Consider the following 15,139-nt stretch of genomic DNA (forward strand, 5'->3'; position numbering starts at 1 on the left):
TTCTAATTCGGATTACCTAGCTAGTCATATTGCAAGGCCTGTTAAAAGGTTGAACATTGAATCATAGGGTAGCTACATTCTATTAGATGGCGCTTTGGAGGCGTTATTCTCTCACTGATTTGCATAGGATTGACAATTAAAAATGCGTGTAAGCTAATGTTTTCTAATGCTTTGTATAATTTGGTATATTATATAATAATCATAAATTTAAAACCTTGTACATGTATAGCAGAGTTGCTTAGCTGGTAAATGCATAAAACTAGAGCTTATTTACTGAAGATTATCTAGAAACCTAGGTATGTTCTAAGGCCTTTTTTCTAGAACAATAACAGAGGTACCTTATCTTTTAGTGTACTGTAGGAAATTGCATTGATTTTCAGAGCAGACACCAGCCTGATTATATACAATGTAACTTATAGGCCTCTTTCACATGGGCGACAGAGATATCGCCTATACAAAATCATGGCGATATCGCAGCTCTGGCCTCGCGATTTTGTACTGTCAGCAATGCGTTTTCTTGTGAAAAAATCGTGCAACGTATTGCTGCTGCCCGCCATAAACTTACATGATTTTATCGCTAGAAGGTTAAGCCCCACCCCAAAAATAAGCCCTAGGTGTACCCCACCACCCCCAACCCCCAAAAAAATAAAGGAATACTTACCTAGCTGGCTCGGTCCAGGTCCTCCCGCTGCTCTCTGGAGCTCTACTACGCATCCTGTAGTCCTTGTTCGCCCACAGAAAATCACTTCCTGGTTGCATGATTCATAAATCCCACCTTGCAGCGCTCGAAAACTAAGCAGAGCCATCTCTTCCTGGAAGAAGTGATCTTCTGTGGGCGAACAAGGACTGCAGGATGCGTGGCATAGCTCCAGAGAATAGCAAGAGGACCCGGACCGAGCCTGCTAGGTAAACATTCCTTTATTTTTTTTGGGGGGGGGGGGGGGTGCAACTAGGGCTTATTTTTGGGGTACAGCTTATTTTCTAAAGTTAAAGTCGCATCACATGAAAACCCGGAAACATGGACTACAAAATAAAAATCACAAATCGCAGTAATATTGACCATGGTGCAATTTTTCTTTCTTGCAACATAGTATCAGAGAAAACATCAGAGAAAGCATGCGATTCGTATCACTGTCGCATCGAGAGAAAATAGTGCAATTTTGACGCCCCCTGTGAAAGCAGCAATAATACCATATATTTAGGGTATGCTACATTGTTGCTCACCAGGTAATGTAGATATAGGTGATTGGCTTCCTCCAGCTCAGTGTAGTTAATGATATATTCTACTAGGACCTCTTGATTCCCCTCGCATGGAAGGATTCCGTCCAAAGGGTGAAGCTTCAGGAAACTCTTGCTCAGAGAGTAGAATGCATGTAAGTACATAGTGTCTGAACCATAACTAGCCCTGATTTCACGAGGGACATATGGTTGTATGTCTCGGTTTGTTGTAGCCTACAATAAAAAAAATTGTTCCTTAAAGGGGGAGTTCTTAAAAGATTATTCATAACCTACAATTGTGAACGTCTTAGGGCTTTGAAACTGACAGAACTTGGACACATTAACCCTTTCCAATCCAATTTGTATCCTGGTTTTCCTAGGGGGCTTACTCTTTTTCTGCCATTATACAATGGCGCTATATGCTGGCTAAAGCCAGTACTGCATGAGGTGACACGTTGGATCGCCTCCGACAGCAGAGAGGCTGGCAATTTACAGTAAGAGAACCCAACGGACGTCTTCCAACATCAGAGCTGTACAGCCTTAAATTATAATGTCTTCCCAGCTGCAGATAATCTACAACCTGCCTGAGCACTCCTATTTCAGATACTACAAGCTACGACATGTGATCAGGACTCAGTTTCAGGGCCTGTCCATATCGCTGCCCCTGACTCGGTGGGAAGGCTTGGCACAGATGTGCAACCTAGTAAGACCACTGTCCAGTTTCTATGCCCACTTGGTGCAGTGTCTTGCTCCGTTGAGAGAGAGGGCGACCCAGAAGTGGGTCATTGATATTCCTGATCTGTTAGCAGGGGAGAGTGAAGACATATTGGCGAGCTCTGGTCTTCCTTTCATTAGTGCTAGAGATAGGCTTATCCAGGTCAAGTTCCTACACCGTATATACTACACCCCATCCAGGCTACATGCAATGGGTCTGCTCCTCTCAGCGACCTGTCCCTTATGCTTAATTGCCGGTGGGACCATCATGCACATGTTCTGGGACTGCAGTGTCATGCGAGACTACTGGGGGGACAGTCTTGTATTTATGGAATCTCACCTGGGGGCCCCGAGGATCATGCACCCTGGGATGTGCCTCTTTGGGCTTGTTGGAGACCTACCAGTGGCTCAGCGCAGTGCCAATCAGGGGCAGCTCTCAGCTGTCATTCAGCTGAGAGCTGCCCCTGAGCCAATCAGAGGCAGCACTCACTCACCCATTCATGAATTCATGAATGGGTGTGAGTGAGAGCTGCCTCTGATTGGTCAGGCTGTGACCAATCAGAGGCAGCTCATTCAGCAGGCGGGAATTTTAAATCCCCGGCTGCTGAATACTACTCACAGCTGTTCAGAGCAGTTCAGGAGGACTGCCGCCGGCCTCACTGAACTCCGTCTGCCGGGACCAGGTGAGTATATATTTTTTTTTTATTTTTACACATTTCTGGATGAATTGCAGGGAAGGGCTTATATATTTAAGCCCTTCCCGACTATTCATTCCGCGATCGCCGGCAGCCCATTGCTTTCAATGGAGCCGGCTGTATTGCCGGCTCCATTGAATTCAATGGTCAGTGCTCGTTTAATCGAGATGAGTACCGCGTGGTGCTCGTCTCGAGTAACGAGCATCTCGAGCACCCTAATACTTGAACGAGCATCAAGCTCGGACGAGTATGCTCGCTCATCTCTACTAAATAAACGTTCCTTTAAAAAAAAAATTATAATATCTTCAGAGGTCAGACAGTGGATTGGAAAGGGTTAGAGTCAATGTGTTTATTTACATGTGCCAAAGTTTTACGGACAGAGGGTTCACTTAAGAAAATCACAGCATGTCCTCTTCTGGCTCAATTCTCGGGCTACATTTGCCCATTCAAACCAATGGGTGCGTTAAAAAACCCAGAATGCTTTTGCACAGAATGCAGTCATTTTTTTCATCTACCCAGTGACTTCCGTGGCAGTTTTAAATTACATCAATTGGGCCACATTCCATTTTTTTTCTCATGTGTGAAATATGGATTGCACTTGGAAGACACATTAAAAATACAAAAAAGTGAACACAAGCTAATGTAAAATGCACATACACTCAGTGAAATTGGTGCGATTTTTACCAATCAAAATCACACTCACCCGCATGAATAAGGCCTAACAAAAACAAGTTTGAGGACGAAATATTAAAAACAAAAACATGTTAAACAGTTTCTAATGCTCCCATCACATCATATTTGGAGATTTGCTTTATCATATGTTTTTAAGTCTATTTAGACAGGCAAATGTGAGGTGTGCCTGAAATTTTTGGGTGCAACTTGCATTAGACAGCATACGGACACACATCTGCAGGCAGTGGACATTACATATTTATTTATGGTCCATGATACATATCATAATATACATGCCGTAACCTTTTTTACTTGCACCATAGGTCCAGAAGCGCTCGCCAGGATACACCAGGGTGAGAGCAGAAGTGCTGCTCCATCTCCTGTGTAGTGGTCAGCGCTCAAAATTGCAAGCGAGGCTCTCACTGAAATCATTGGGAGCTGTGTATGCAATTACAAGCACGCCTCCCGTGGATTTCAATGAGAGCTGTTCTTGCAATTACGAGTACCAGACACTACACAGGGGTCGGAGCAGCGCTTCCGCTCTGACCCCGGTGTATCTTGGCGGGCACTGCCTACATAACTCCTTTAAGGAATGTTGGTTATCCATTCTGACTCCTGCCAAGCTACTTTTCCCTTTCTGAGCTCTTAGAACCTCTAATACAACTTCAGCAATACAAGGCTTAAAAACCATAGGATTTTTAATGCGGTTGTCAGAAGGCAGGTCTCTACAAGTCAACGATCTGCTGTTGTGGTGTGGTTTTGTAGTACCTAAAGTACATTTTCCATTTACAGAAGTACTAAAGAGTTAAATATAAGATTGCAGAAAACGTTTTGAACAGAAACTGTCAGCTCTCTTCAAGTATCTGCTTTAGTATTTGCAATATGTGCATTCCTTATGAAACAACATTTTTGGAGAATCTTTCTTTAGAATTCTTTACTGAGCCATTCTACTGTTATTCCTATTGGAAATTAAATAATTTGAGAACTGAGTGTAACCATCCCTCCTGTCAAAGGGGTGTGACCTACAGACAGACTTTGGCAACACTGATTGAACTGTATCAATTCTTCTAAGGACACTCTCCCAACTGGTAACACCCAGTTGCCAATTTATTCATAAATTTCTATGAAGAATAACAGAGGAATGGCAATGCAAAGTTCTATCAAAAAATTGTCATTTTATGGGGAATACAAGTATTTACCAAAGGAAATATGTCAGGAGAGCCAACAGCTTTTCTTCAAATCTATGGATTACAGACACATCCACCCATGTGTATTATGGATGCATTTTAGTACCCATATTACCGACAACGGTCTGCTGACTGAAACTCACAGCATCATAGTGGTCTATAATGTTGTGCATTAGGTTCAGTAGCTCCACAATCAGGCAGGGACACTCGTCTGTGATATGGCCACTATAATGCACCCATAATATGGTTGTGTAGCTTTATCTAAGCACAAGTTGATTATTACCTTTAAGAGCATGCTTTGACTCCAGCCGGTAGTATTTAGAGTAAAAGATGCTTGACCGTTTTCATCTGTTACTAATATCTCATTGACTAAATCAGATAACATGCTCTGGAGAAAAACCTTAGTGCCTGGTATTGGATTACCACCTGCATCTTCCACTTTTATCTAAAGAAGAAATTACAAAATGTACATGCAATGTCTGAACTGCAGTGCAAATGCAATATGGAAGAGATGGGGTCCATAAGACTTACCAGTCCACTGTATGGTATCCCAACCTTGTAATTCTTGTCATTCCTAACAAATGAGAGTTTATTGATGACAGTTGATATACTAGTTTGACTAGATGTTGATAGCTCCACCCCTACATAAAAATGGAAAAATAAGGAGAAATAAACTTTTGAATATTCTTTCATCTTAAAGAGATTGTCTCATTTAGAAAACTCATTTCTGTAAACCCTATTAGGGAATTCTAAATTTTTTAGAGGGGATTGCAGTTTAAAATAGCATTTCTCACTCTGGAGGTGCTGCAGGAAAATGGAATACTTACTGCCATGTTGAACCATAGATTACAGTTGATCACTGAGAACCCCAGTACGGAGACACTTTGTGATCTGCTTGTTGTCAAAGGACTCTTCTAATAAGTAGGAATTGTCCAAAGTGGAGAACGTCTTTAACACACCACAAAATCGAAGTACAAACGTGCTTGATTAAATAATATATTAACTAATCTAACTTGTAAAATGTTTAGGAATTACAAAAATTGCTTTATAGTGTGTGGTAGTTAGGTATAGGAAAAAGTAAGGAAACTTCATTTAAAGCTTTTTTGGGGAATATTGTAGTTCACAGTACTCAGCTAGTAGTGGGGATTAAGAAAATTCAATTATGCTGCATCCAGCAGGGACATTGCACAAATATACAAGCTGTACTGTGTGGCTTTCTGTTCTCACATATCGTGCTGCCGAGGATTTGTGGCTTATTTAGTTAGCGCTGGTGTTTTGATAATATCAAAAAAATCAAACAGGGAAACAGCAAATACATGCAGTGCGTGTCAGTGACCTCAGATGTCGCTCAAAGTCACCAGTCCAGCGACTAAGAATTATTTGCAGAGCTTACATAGCTAGCAGTGGGATTTGGGGAATTAAATTATGCTGCAACAAACAGGGACAGCTGACAAAGATACAAGCTATACTCTATATTGTGTCTGGCCTTCCATATTGTGGCTCTCAGAGATTGTGGTCTATTTAGTTGGTAGTGTTTTTTGGGGGGGTTAATATAAAACAAAAAGAAAAACAAACAGAAAAACAGTAAATACACACCGTGCGTGTAAGTGGCCTCAGATTTCGTTCTAAGTCGCCAATCCAGCTACTATGAATTATTTTCAGGCCTTACACAGTTAGCAGTTGCTTTCTGCAAACTACATAGTTAGCTGATAAGTTACATAAAACTACACTAAAAAGTGAAATAAGTAAAAAAGTAGATAAAAAGGAAACATAAAGAAAGCAAGGGGTAAGGGACATGTTGGTGGTGTTGGAGTTGGTAGAGGACAGCCCAAGTTAGCACTTAAAGTAGCTCCCACTAAAGCAACAGCTCCCAGTTCTGCAAGAGGTAAGGCAAGTCCACTGCCATTCCTTAGAAGTGGTTCTGCCTGTGCATTACATTCACAGAGTGGATGACACACCATGCCTCAAGTACCACCACCTCTTCTTCCTGCTAGTCGCTGGCAAATAGCAGTCAGTCTGCACCAGTCGGCAATGATCATACCCCCTCTACTTCACCCCATGCCAAATTCCCTGCGCCTTCTGAAGCAGTCCACATGTATCAGTCTGAGGAGATTGATCATTCAGTTTCATGGATGTCAAAGGGGTAGTCCAAACGACCAGGGGGAGAAGATCAAGGCATTAAATGCACTGATGAACAATGATTATTTTACTCTGAAGAGAAAAATGAGGGTGTGTCAGAGCGCGGGGTCAGCCATCCAGAGACAATGTGTACTTAGGGGGATGTGGAAATGGAGGTGCCAGCTCCCGATGCTCACTGTGAATCATCGACCTGCACTTTAGTGGACTCTAAGAAGAAGCGGAGGTGACAGATTATGAGGTGCTTGAACCAACATGGACAGACAGGGAGAGTCATGATATCAAATCACAGGGGAAGGAGGAAGAGGTGGGCATTGTTGGTTCTGAGCTGCAATATAACATACATATATACAATATAACATGTAAACAGGTGTGGTGCTGGTTTAGGGGAAAAAACAGACATGTCTAATCCTAGTCTACCTATATAAGTGAATACTCCAAATATTGAGCTATTTGGCCACAATACAGGAAGTTTTGTCAAAAAACAAAACAATAGGCTTACCAAAAGCCAACAGATTCTTAGCATTTCATGTAATGTGACGGTCAGTCACATGTTTCATTGGTGATTTCACATTTCTGATTGCCAGTTCTGATAAACATACTTGCAGTAACAGCTAATTACTTAGGTTAAATGGGTTGTATCATTACAAAAGGAAATTTTTTTAACAGCCAGGAATTAAATAAAATAAAGAAAAGACAGCATACTCGCCTGTCTTTGACACTTCGGGAACTTGCTCAGTTGCCCCTATGGCTTTGTCCCCAGCACCTGGCACAGATGGCTCCGGAAGTCAAGTAGCAGCTACACCATCACTGTCCTGAACTCCTGACATTATGGCGCCAAGGATGTGAACACTGATGCCAGAACTTTGGAAGGTGACACTGTTGCCCCTGATTAGTCACCTGACTTCCAGTGGCTCTCTGTACCATGGGTGGGGATGAGGGCCATGGGAGTTACTGCACAGGGTCCCAGGGGAACCAAGGATAGGTAAATATACTCTCTTTATTTTATTCCATGCTTGGATGGTAAACCTTTTAATCAAAATGTTCAGAGATAGTAATAACAGATTAATGCACGTACCAGTCCCCTCTTCTGTGATAGTAGCTGAACATATCAAATAATTCACCAAGCCAGTTTTGTTTAGCTTGAAGATCTCAGATTGGATCTTTATGGTCTGGCATCCCAATCTATCGAGCTTAGTGGAAAATATGACAGATATAAGAAGTATTAAAGTGGTTGCTCCTCCATTGCAATTTAGTTAAACAGAAAATGATATAATGATTTTTTATGCAATTTTCAGTGGGTTTTTTTTGTCTAAATATTTGTAGTCAAGTTATTAAACTCTAGGATTTCTATCGTTCCCCCTATTTTTTTAGATGTAATCATAAGATGTATATCCACCTGTTGTGTCCAAGTTGTAGCACTTGCAGAATCATTGCACATGTATAAATAACTACACAATAACAGAGTTGCGGAGACCTCCACCTCTGTTTTTGCAAAAACTGGCCACTTCTAGAAGCCTGGCTGTGACGGTTAGTATGATGACGGCATCAGGATGGGGTGAGATCCTGAGATCAGAATAACTGTTTAACATGAACATTTTGTAAATATTTTTTTTAATGCTGTAGCTTTCTCACCTTTCCATGGAAATTAGCACAAATAGGGGGTTCTTCGGGTGTTAGTTGCCTAAATTTTGGATAATATTGCCGACAAATGGAAGTGGTGTAATTCCCCTGCACTGGCTTCCCATATGTGTACCTAAAAAGTTATAAATAAATACTAGAGTATCAAAATATGTATCACAAGTAATGTACAAGTTGTATACACATATTGGCTAGTTTATTCTGAACCTGAATACCTCCTTGAAGGAGTTGTACAGAATTAGAGAAACATGATAGCTTTCTTCCAAGAATAGGATAGCATTTGCTCGAAGAGTTGTATCTCCTACTGCAGCTTAGCTCCATTAAAGGGGTTGTCTCGCGAAAGCAAGTGGGGTTCAGCACTTCTGTATGGCCATATTAATGCACTTTGTAATATACATCGTGCATTAAATATGAGCCATACAGAAGTTATTCACTTACCTGCTCCGTTGCTGGCGTCCCCGTCTCCATGGCTCCATCTAATTTCGGGGTCTTCTTGCTTTTTTAGACGCGCTTGCGCAGAAGGGTCTTCTCCCTTCTAGTCGGTCCAGGCACGAGCGGCGTTCTGGCTCCACCCCTTCTACGCGTCATCGCGTAGCTCCACCCCGTCACGTGTGCGGATTCCAGCCTATCAGGAGGCTGGAATCGGCAATGGACCGCACAGAGCCCACAGTGCACCATGGGAGAAGACCCGCGGTGCATCGTGGGTGAAGATCCCGGTGGCCATCCTGGAGAAGGAAGAAGTAGGAAGAAGGAAGAAGTCGCAGAGCGGGGATTCGGGTAAGTAATAATTTTTTTTTATTTTAACACATTCCTTGGGTTTGTCCTGCGCCGAACGGGGGGCCTATGCAAAAAAAACAAAAAAAACGTTTCGGCGCGAGACAACCCCTTTAAGGTGAATGGGACTATTGCTTGTATCCCCAGTCATGTTCTAAAGCCTGTTGAAGGTTAGACATTGACTTGCATGAATGCTACCTTCTTTTAGTACAATGCCTTTAGGGCATCACCAATGTCCATTTGCATATTGAAAACGTTAACAATTGCTACTCTTCAGCGATTCCAGCTGTTTTGCTACTGCTTGCACCACAGCTTCAGTATGTCAAATTACGTAGTTTACCAAAAACAATCTGCTAGTTGTTGAATATTCCACTTTCTTATAGCCCTCAATCATTTAAAGTAGCAGATGGGAGTAAATGCCTAGTTTTGGTCTTGAGAAATTCAACAATATCTTGCAGATCCATATTGGACATAAGTTTGAAGCTTAATGTAATGAATTATCAACTCACGTTCCACATATTTGAACTGAAAATTCTTTACTGTTGAACACAACAATCTTGGGTAACTGAAGATTGACCTCAAATTTTGGAAGCACTGAAATAACATATTGATGAATAGTCAAATATAATGCAGGTTACTATTATACATATTAGATATTTACACGATAAGATGTTCTCACCATATTCCTCCACACTGAAGACATGGAATGCGTCTTTCGTTTTAATGAAATATTCTCCGAGTGTAGGCTCCAAGGAGAGTAGTAGGGACAGCTCAGCAATTCCTTGATTGAGGGTTACATTTAACCATTGACCAATCCTGTTTTTATTTGGGTCCTAAAAGGAGCAAACTCAAATTGTTGAACTTTTCTTTATATCGTTGTTTGGCTTAGAAAATCCATTTTTAATATCTTATTAAGTAATTATAAGATAGACAGAGAGTTTGTCCAACTACATTCATGCACTTCATGGACAGCACAATGATTTCAATGGGACCTATGAAGTACTTAGTTTCTGCTGTAGTGATGCCTGAGGGAACATTAATGTCTGCTGCTGTTTTCGTAGTTGATTATTAGGAGTCCTAGCAGTGGTACACTCTTTGGTTAGATTATCAGGTGAACCTTCTTGCACAGTATCTACTTTAGGTATATTAGTATCATTATTATTCATTTTTAATTAACTTTTTTTTAGACTATACCTTTTCTTCTATAGACCATTCAGCAATCTGCTGTTATATTTAAAGGAGATGTCTCGAGGCAGGAGTGGATTTTTTTTTATTGCCCAGTCCCCCTAATTAAGCACACATTACTAAGCCCCCCTGTAAATGACTTTTCTAGCTGGTTTGTACTTACCGTTCCAGCGTTTCAGCAACTTATAAAAATTTTCCCAAGATGGCCGCCGGCTCTTTTCCCTTCGCTTGCTGCAGCCCGACGTGCGCGCTCCCGAGACGCTACCAGCTGTGTCTCCCTGACAACCAGACGCCCCGCAGCCGCCGACCGGACCCCTGGAGTGAACACGGCTGACCAGTCACCCACCGCCAGGCAGCAGGTAACCGGTGCAGCCCCCTCCCATCGCAGCGACAGCCCCCCCATCGCAGCGACAGCCCCCCCATCGCAGCGGCAGCCCCCCGGCGCAGCGGCAGCCCCCCCGGCGCAGCCCGCCCCCGGCGCAGCGGCAGCCCCCCCCCGGCCCATCACTTACCAGGACGGCGGGACAGCTGGACGGCGGGACAGCTGGGCGGCTTCTCCGGACAGCTCGGCAGCTCTGCACCTTCCTCTAACAGAGGATGGTACAGAATGGCCGCTCCAGCGCGCTCCCGAGCAGTGACAGCTCGTCTGCGCATGCGCAGAAGAGCTGTAGCGGGGAGCACACTGAAGCGGCTCGTGCTGAAAGGAGAAGAACGGACTGCGCAAGCGCGTCTAAAAAAGCAAGCTGCCAGCGAATTTAGACGGAACCATGGAGACGAGGACGCTAGCAACGGAGCAGGTAAGTGAATAACTTCTGTATGGCTCATATTTAATGCACGATGTATATTACAAAGTGCATTAATATGGCCATACAGAAGTGTATACCCCCACTTGATTTCGCGAGACAACCCCTTTAAGGCCACTATCACACAGGCATTTGTAAAAATGTAGCGTTTTTAAACGTAGTGTTCTACAGCATTTTAGAACCGCATTTTTAAACGTGTTAAACTGTGTTTTTAACGCACTCCATCATTGCAATGGCTGATGTGGTGCATTACAAAACGCGCTGAAAGCACAAAAATGAAATAGACAGGGTTCGTTTTAGCATGCGTTAGAAACACTTTGCTAAATCTGAAAAGCCTCATTGAATTAATGTAGGCTTAGTACAGTGTTTTTAGCAGCCATTTAGTGTCATTGTTCTCAGTAATAGAAACCAAGTAATCTTGTAGATATGATACTTTGCAATGGCTAACAAAATGATGTTATAGTGAGCTTTCAAACCTACTCAGGGTTCTTCGTCAGGCATAATGGAGCAGATCTAAAGACATCTTTATATAAAACCGTATACACATGATCCCATGGGAGGGCCCAAACATGGTGAATTTAATAGCATTTAGATAAATACCAGAAAGGGATGAGCATAACAGTAAATACTTAATTAGTCCAGAGACAAGGAATGTGAAAGTTTTATGGTCTTTAAATTGATGTTAGGGGGTCTACAGGCCAGCCCGTTACCTCTGCTCTGGGTTTCTCATATCTCATAATTGCCACTGATGTAAAGACCCCAATTCGAGATTCATTCCGTTTCTGATAGTATCAAAGGTGGTTATAAAATAAATTCCCAAATTCTTCTGTTACATTGGAATTTAAAATTGCCTTAAGTATAAATTTCACATTTTACATTGTGCTCATGACTAGAAAAATGCTTTGCCACGGGTAATTCTCCTTTATTCGTGTGGCTATGCAATGTCATCCTGGCTTTCAGTTTTTGTCCTGTTTCCTCAACATAAGGGCCCCCAACAAACACCTGCTAAATGCTGTAAGAAATACCTGTGTGAGAGTGGCCTTACGGAAGGAATGCCAGGAGCAGAGGTGAAGTTGAGCTCTGTGATAGTGAAAGGTCCTGGCAAGGCAGTATGTGATAATGAAAATTCCTGACAGGGCAGTGTGAAGAAGCAGCGTGTATTGTGCTGTATGAACAAATGTTACACAGAGACTTGTGTAAAATCTATCTGCTTAATGCACAAAAGCTGCCAGTAGTGATGAACATTCCAGCTCTTTTTGATGAGCCTCATTGTTTGGCTCAGCACCTCAAAAAGAGCTGGTTCTCTTAGCTCCTACACTGCTTTTTTTGTATAGCACCGTTCTACCCTCCTCCAGTCTATGCACTCTAATATAATTCTGCTGCAGAGTCTACAGAGATGAGAGGTCAGAAAAGAGGATAGAAATTTCCCTCATGTGTCCCTTTTCCTTTATCGTATGGCTGATGAGTGATACAATAAAGTATAAAGAAGAAGGGACTATTTATCCACTGTTCTGCCTTCATCTCATCTCTACAGAATAAGATTAGCTGTCCAACTCCATAAACATAGGTGAAAACAGCTTTCAGCACACTGACGGGTCATAGAGGCAGTTTGTTCGTGAATGACCCAGCACTAGCTGTCAGAATGCTGTATTCTTCTATGTATAATGGCATGCTTAAGGAAAAAGCCCAAATTTGATTTTGTGCTGTAATGAGTTCTGTTATGGTCCCTATAGTTATTTAATTTGGACGATATAAGTGTGAATTCTAATGACCGTCATACATAACTGCAGTTTGTATACTTCTTTATGGAGAGTTGCATGCAACTCATTGGCTACAGAGATCAAGTGGGAGATCCGAAGGACTTGACATCATAGAGAGATACAAGTGATACTAAGCCTTAAGAGAGACTGCATTGCCGAATGTGAGAGATGCCAAAGAAGTGAGGAGTTCGCTTGGGGAACTGTGAAGGACGTGTCCTGGAGAATCTGTGCCTGTTAGAGATGGACTGTGGCACAAGAAAGAAGGCAGATGGTGATTGAGAAGCGTAGCTCCATAACGCACCAGAACCGATGTCACTGAGAGAACAAAGCAGTAGGAACTACAGCTAGAGAGACTGCTACAAAGGATTCATATTGTTCTGCAGCGCTGTGAATTGGGGTACCCCCAACAGAAGTCCAGAGACATGTCACCTACATTATGGTACCGAACACCCTGGAGATATGTAAGTGAGCAGGACCCTCAGGAAAAGGCCCGACAAGGGTAGTCACGCGGTAGTTAAATACATGAGCTCGAGCTGACACCAGAGAAACACTTGCGTTACTTTTGTGACCGCCATGGCTGAGTTGAAACGTTCTGTGCTACTACCACATATTCTACAGTTGAAGTGTGTTATTGATTAGAGATGAGCGAACGTACTCGTCCGAGCTTGATATTCGTGCGAATATTAGGGTGTTCGGGATGCTCGTTACTCGTAACGAGTACCACGCGGTGTTCCGGTTACTTTCAGTTTCCTCTCTGAGACGTTAGCGCGCTTTTCTGGCCAATTGAAAGACAGGGAAGGCATTACAACTTCCTTCTGTGACGTTCAAGCCCTATACCACCCCCCTGCTGTGAGTGGCTGGGGCGATCAGATGTCACCCGAGTATAAAAGTCGGCCCCTCCCGCGGCTCGCCTCAGATGTCTTGTGAGTTAGCTGAGGGAAAGTGCTGTTGGTGCCGGAGCTGCTATAGGGAGAGTGTTAGGAGTTAGTGTAGGCTTCAAGAACCCCAACGGTCCTTCTCAGGGCCACATCTATCCGTGTGCAGTACTGTGGAGGGTGCTGTTAGCAGTGTTGCACAAATTTTTTTTTTTTCAAAATCGGCAGTCTGCAGAGCATTGCGCCTTGCAGTAATAGTCCAGGGATAGAAGTGGTGGTTAGGCAGGGAGAGTGCTAGTGAGTGTAGGCTTCAAGAACCCCAACGGTCCTTCTTAGGGCCACATCTATCCGTGTGCAGTACTGTGCAGGCTGCTGTTAGCAGTGTTGCATATTTTTTTCTTTTCAAAATCGGCTGTCTGCAGAGCATTGCGCCTTGCAGTAATACTACAGGGAGAGAATTGTGTAGGCAGGGCCAGAAGACATATATTATTGATTGAATATAGTCAGTGGGCCCTCCGTTTCCAAAAAAGGGAAAAATTGTATTTGTCCTGCAGTCTTGCGCCAATTTATTTCCTGCCTGGGAAAAGTAACCGCTGTGCTGCACTTCATATAACTGCATTTCTGTGCAACATATATCTTATCTGATTGAATATAGTCAGTGGGCCCTCCGTTTCCCAAAAAGGGAAACATTCAATTTGTCCTGCAGGCTTGCGCCAATTTATTTGCTGCCTGTGAAAAGTAACCGCTGTGCTGCACTTCATATAACTGCATTTCTGTGCAACACATATCTTATCTGATTGAATATAGTCAGTGGGCCCTCCGTTTCCCAAAAAGGGAAACATTCAATTTGTCCTGCAGGCTTGCGCCAATTTATTTGCTGCCTGGGAAAAGTAACCGCTGTGCTGCACTTCATATAACTGCATTTCTGTGCAACACATATCTTATCTGATTGAATATAGTCAGTGGGCCCTCCGTTTCCCAAAAAGGGAAACATTCAATTTGTCCTGCAGGCTTGCGCCAATTTATTTGCTGCCTGTGAAAAGTAACCGCTGTGCTGCACTTCATATAACTGCATTTCTGTGCAACACATATCTTATCTGATTGAATATAGTCAGTGGGCCCTCCGTTTCCCAAAAAGGGAAACATTCAATTTGTCCTGCAGGCTTGCACCAATTTATTTGCTGCCTGGGAAAAGTAACCGCTGTGCTGCACTTCATATAACTGCATTTCTGTGCAACACATGTCTTATCTGATTGAATATAGTCAGTGGGCCCTCCGTTTCCCAAAAAGGGAAACATTCAATTTGTCCTGCAGGCTTGCGCCAATTTATTTGCTGCCTGGGAAAAGTAACCGCTGTGCTGCACTTCATATAACTGCATTTCTGTGCAACACATATCTTATCTGATTGAATATAGTCAGTGGGCCCTCCGTTTCCCAAAAAGGGAAACATTCAATTTGTCCTGCAGGTTTGCGCCAATT

General features: G+C 42.9%; 1 protein-coding gene across 1 annotated transcript in view; it reads right to left on the reverse strand.

Annotated features, from left to right (window-relative positions):
* Positions 1-15,139, reverse strand: part of LOC136626157 (alpha-2-macroglobulin-like) — a 119,976-nt gene that overhangs the window by 73,128 nt on the left and 31,709 nt on the right. Inside the window, exons 6-12 of the mRNA XM_066600964.1 lie at positions 9,717-9,870; positions 9,547-9,631; positions 8,258-8,378; positions 7,701-7,815; positions 5,018-5,127; positions 4,770-4,931; positions 1,225-1,452 (exon numbers count right to left, since the gene is read on the reverse strand). Of these exons, the coding sequence (XP_066457061.1) occupies positions 1,225-1,452; positions 4,770-4,931; positions 5,018-5,127; positions 7,701-7,815; positions 8,258-8,378; positions 9,547-9,631; positions 9,717-9,870 (975 nt within the window). The remainder of the gene's footprint in view (positions 1-1,224; positions 1,453-4,769; positions 4,932-5,017; positions 5,128-7,700; positions 7,816-8,257; positions 8,379-9,546; positions 9,632-9,716; positions 9,871-15,139) is intronic.

Source organism: Eleutherodactylus coqui, chromosome 4 (genome assembly GCF_035609145.1).
Source record: "Eleutherodactylus coqui strain aEleCoq1 chromosome 4, aEleCoq1.hap1, whole genome shotgun sequence".
Lineage (NCBI taxonomy): Eukaryota > Metazoa > Chordata > Amphibia > Anura > Eleutherodactylidae > Eleutherodactylus > Eleutherodactylus coqui.